The sequence below is a fragment of the Sinohyriopsis cumingii genome, chromosome 2 (genome assembly GCF_028554795.1).
Source record: "Sinohyriopsis cumingii isolate HCF-2022 chromosome 2, ASM2855479v2, whole genome shotgun sequence".
In the NCBI taxonomy this organism is placed as follows: domain Eukaryota; kingdom Metazoa; phylum Mollusca; class Bivalvia; order Unionida; family Unionidae; genus Sinohyriopsis; species Sinohyriopsis cumingii.
Genome location: NC_142962.1, coordinates 115,776,470 through 115,780,253, shown reverse-complemented (window position 1 = coordinate 115,780,253; position 3,784 = coordinate 115,776,470). Strand labels below are relative to the sequence as shown.

Genomic DNA, 3,784 nt, shown 5'->3' with positions numbered 1-3,784 from the left:
TGAGATAAAATGCCACTAAGGTGCTCGATGAAGTAATTCGGAGATAAAACATGACAGCAGTTAATAGACTGCGGATTAATTTGATGAACTACTTATCGATTAAAGGACCAGCTCCCCAGCTTCCTACTTTGAAACAGTTAGAGAATATTTTTTTGTTGTGCATTCCAGTTCTTATTGTATTGTATCTTCTCATAAACAGTAAAGTATTTTCATACCGCTGTATCAAATTTGATTGTTGGTTTTGACTATACATTATTCTAAACGTGCAGATAGTTTTGAGCCGAAGCAGAAACTACTTACATTTTCATGCACAACCAAATGATCATAATTGAATTACTGCTCTCTGAAGCTTCCTTTTCTTCGTTTTTAAGCAGTAGAGCGCCTCTCTAAATAGAATCTCAACATATTAAGCGTTCGGCAGAAAGTAGTTACATACTTAAGGCAACAAAGGCGGTGTAACTTTATATCCTTTTCACGTTTGAGTTCCAGTGTGTCCAGATATAGACTAGAAGATGAAAGAAAGACTAATAAAATACAAGGCGATCAAAGCATATTTTAATCATACGAATATAATCAGATCCTTCCAAATATATATAATTTCTTCGCTGGAGTAAATTCTCAGTCAGCTCAAATTAGGAATCCTCAAAAATCTAAATAAGTCAATGAGAGAGAGAGAGAGAGAGAGAGGCGGAGAGAACATTAATTTGTAATAATTGAAAACTACAATCTCGTTAAAATATATAACTTAGTTGTTATGTATGTATTGTAATGGCCCAATAATGAGTTCTGAAAATATGAGCTATGGGCATATAGTCGAGACGTGGTATAAACTAAGTAGATGTTTTGAACTAGTTGCCATTGCCATATTAAGTTTAGATGACATACACGGACTAAGGTAGGAATGGGCATATGGCATCCAAAGGGTTAAATATCTCACTAATAAATTATGTTTTCACAGCTTAAGTCATGAATAACCACTTTGCTCCTCAAGTACACTCTCTTATCAGCAAGGGCTACATTATTTGTTACCTAACTGATCGTATAGCAGGTGATAATGTCAACTGACTATTAGTCGCTACTTCTGTCAAGAGAATCGTGTCATGCAGTAGTCAATATAAAATGGATCAACGCTTTTATATGTCGATAATTCAATATTCGAAAAGAACCACACAACTACTGTTTAGATTTAATAAAGTTTTGACGAAATTGTTCACACAATTGAATCTCGATGCAGTCCAACAAACCAACTATAACTCAGTCTGCCTATTAAGTAATAATAAATTAGGATAAATTGTTTGAATGAGACAGTCACAAATGAAAAGTCCTATCTTCAAAAACTATATAGCAGTTGCTCATTCATCAGATATTAGCTATCATCACGTGATGTTAATTGATCTTCTGCAGATGTTTGGTCCAAACCTATATCGGTAGTAAATTTTAATTTTCAGCCTGCAGTGTTCTTGTCAAAGCATATATTCTTTTCCTTTTCACGCAAACACGGTATCTATTAAACTGCCATGATTGTTACTTTGATAACCAGTTTATCATCCTTTACCAGCCTTCCCAACTCGCTGTGACGGATTGATTTCAGAAATCCGTAGCCAATATTTCTCTCTGTGCTAGGCTTCTGGAAGCTAAAATGGTTTGGATCAGCATCGAAACTGTCAACAAATTTAAAATTACTTACTTCTGGATCAAATACATACAATGTAAATTTTCCTCTGAATGGCCAATTCAGATTTTCATCGTCCAGGCCTCTGACGATTACGACATATACTGTCATACAAGTTTCTTCTTCGACTTCCTCGCCATTTAGGAAGACCTTCAATTTCATCGTCACAGAATTAGGTGTGATGAAGGGATCGCTTATTAGTGCCAAATGCCTGTTTGTCATTGCCTGCCTCTTCTTCTCTGCAAATTTACAGATTTCCATAATGGTACCGCCCATCCCGTGCACCCCATCTTCAATTTGATCTGATGGCATTTGCATTGATAGAGCACGAGGACAAAATCTTGTAGGGTGTTCAAATACAAAATCCTCCAGTACTCCAATGCGAAAGCGGATTACTACATCTGAATCTGATTTTTCTTTACGTTGTCTCTGTAATGCGGCTAGTTGTTCATCCTTTCGTTTGACATTATCTTCCGTGGCAACAAGTCGCTCATGAAAATGTTGATCATTTTCTTCCAAGTTTCTTTTAACCGCCATGATCTGTTCCATCAGGCTCGTCAGCATTCTGTGATCCGCTTGACGGTCATCTTGCAAGTTTCTTAGGCTAATACTATATTGCTGCATCTTATGACGGAGATCGGAAGAGACAGATTGCAATTTTGTATGCGCCTCTAGTGCTTTCAAATCGGATTTCAAACAAAAAATCAACAGAAACTTTGAATGACACTGCAGTGAAGTATGTTCATGTTCTAGAAGTTCCGTATCAGTTCCCACAAAATCACACCCGATACTTTCAAACTGACATTTAACACAAATTTGTGGGGAAGCCCGTCTGCTCGAGGTATCATGAGTTTGAGTTGTAGCGTTTCGAAATGGGCAGCTTAGCTTGTGTTCACTCATGCTTTCCATCGTTAATTTCACATTGCATCCCTTTTGTCTATACTTGCATGAAACAAGTCTCACTTCCCCTTCGTTATGCGGTGGTAAAGGCAGCCTCTCTTTGGAAGACATACTATAGAAAAAGAATCCAAAGGGAACACATTTTAAGTATAGTGTGACTCTCACCATACCGTTTGACTTTCAATTAGAAATAAAATGGTATCACAAGAAACACTGCTCATCAAACTGTTTGCCTTTAATACCTTGTAAGATATAAAATCCACATTCTGTTCGACACATTAATAACAGATAAACGAAGTTTCAATTAAGAATATCTTTTCAAGTTTTATTGAATCAGCGCTGAATGGATAAATTCGTTTTCAGACCAAAGTCTTTATCTATATTTTTCTGACATTCATTGCAAATAACTGTTTGAACGTAAGTCACAACACAGTGATACAAGTTAGAGCCATACATACTGTCATTTCTAACGTAAACTAAAAAGACTGTAGGCGTACAGGATTTTATTTGTCACGGACATATCTATAAGTAAATATCAATGTGAGGATAATGACATGCTCAGAGATCTAAGTTAATCAAAGACTTTAACATTCGATTGGTTTCTTATCTAACTGACTTTTAAATAAAAAGTTATTTAAAGCATCTCGATGTTACAATTATCTCTCCATAACGAACTGGATCAAATTATTAATTTTACAATAGACAAGCAGTACTGCAGTATCTTAGCAAGGGATTACAAAATGTATTTTATTGGACCTAAATAGAATGGCTTTAAAACAACGTACCTGTCTGTAAGGTAGCCACGATAAGACTCCAAGGAAAAACTTCTTTTCTTCTGTTACTGAGACATGGATCCCTCGAAGAGGTATCACTATATACGAAAGATCTCGCGCGCTGTCCTTATAAATCATCAGTTCAACAAAGTCCCTCCCACCAGAGCTTCTGAAAAGATCACTTTTACTAGGGGGAGTGGTAATAAATGTGAAATGCAATCTTTACTTGTCAATCAATATGAGAGCGACAAGTATTACCGAAGGCAGTGCCCAACACATATCGATATTGCGTTTCTTTAGTTGTAACAACAAGCATACGTAAGTGATCCGATAAAAAATACATTTCATATGTTTTAAATTAATTTACAGTTTCCATAGCCCTTTTGTGTAAACTTCCAAGCTTATGATCTGATCTGGTAAGAATGTAAAAAAAAAACCC

At 36.0% G+C, this 3,784-nt stretch overlaps 1 protein-coding gene across 1 annotated transcript; it reads right to left on the bottom strand.

Annotated features, from left to right (window-relative positions):
• Positions 1-533: 533 nt before the first annotated feature.
• Positions 534-3,437, bottom strand: LOC149805653 (TNF receptor-associated factor 3-like). Its single transcript, XM_089936634.1, has 2 exons — positions 3,358-3,437; positions 534-2,684 (listed from the first exon to the last, which is right to left on the bottom strand). The coding sequence occupies exon 2, from the start codon at positions 2,681-2,683 to the stop codon at positions 1,508-1,510; it is 1,176 nt and encodes a 391-aa protein (XP_089792760.1). The 5' UTR covers position 2,684; positions 3,358-3,437; the 3' UTR covers positions 534-1,507.
• Positions 3,438-3,784: the final 347 nt, after the last annotated feature.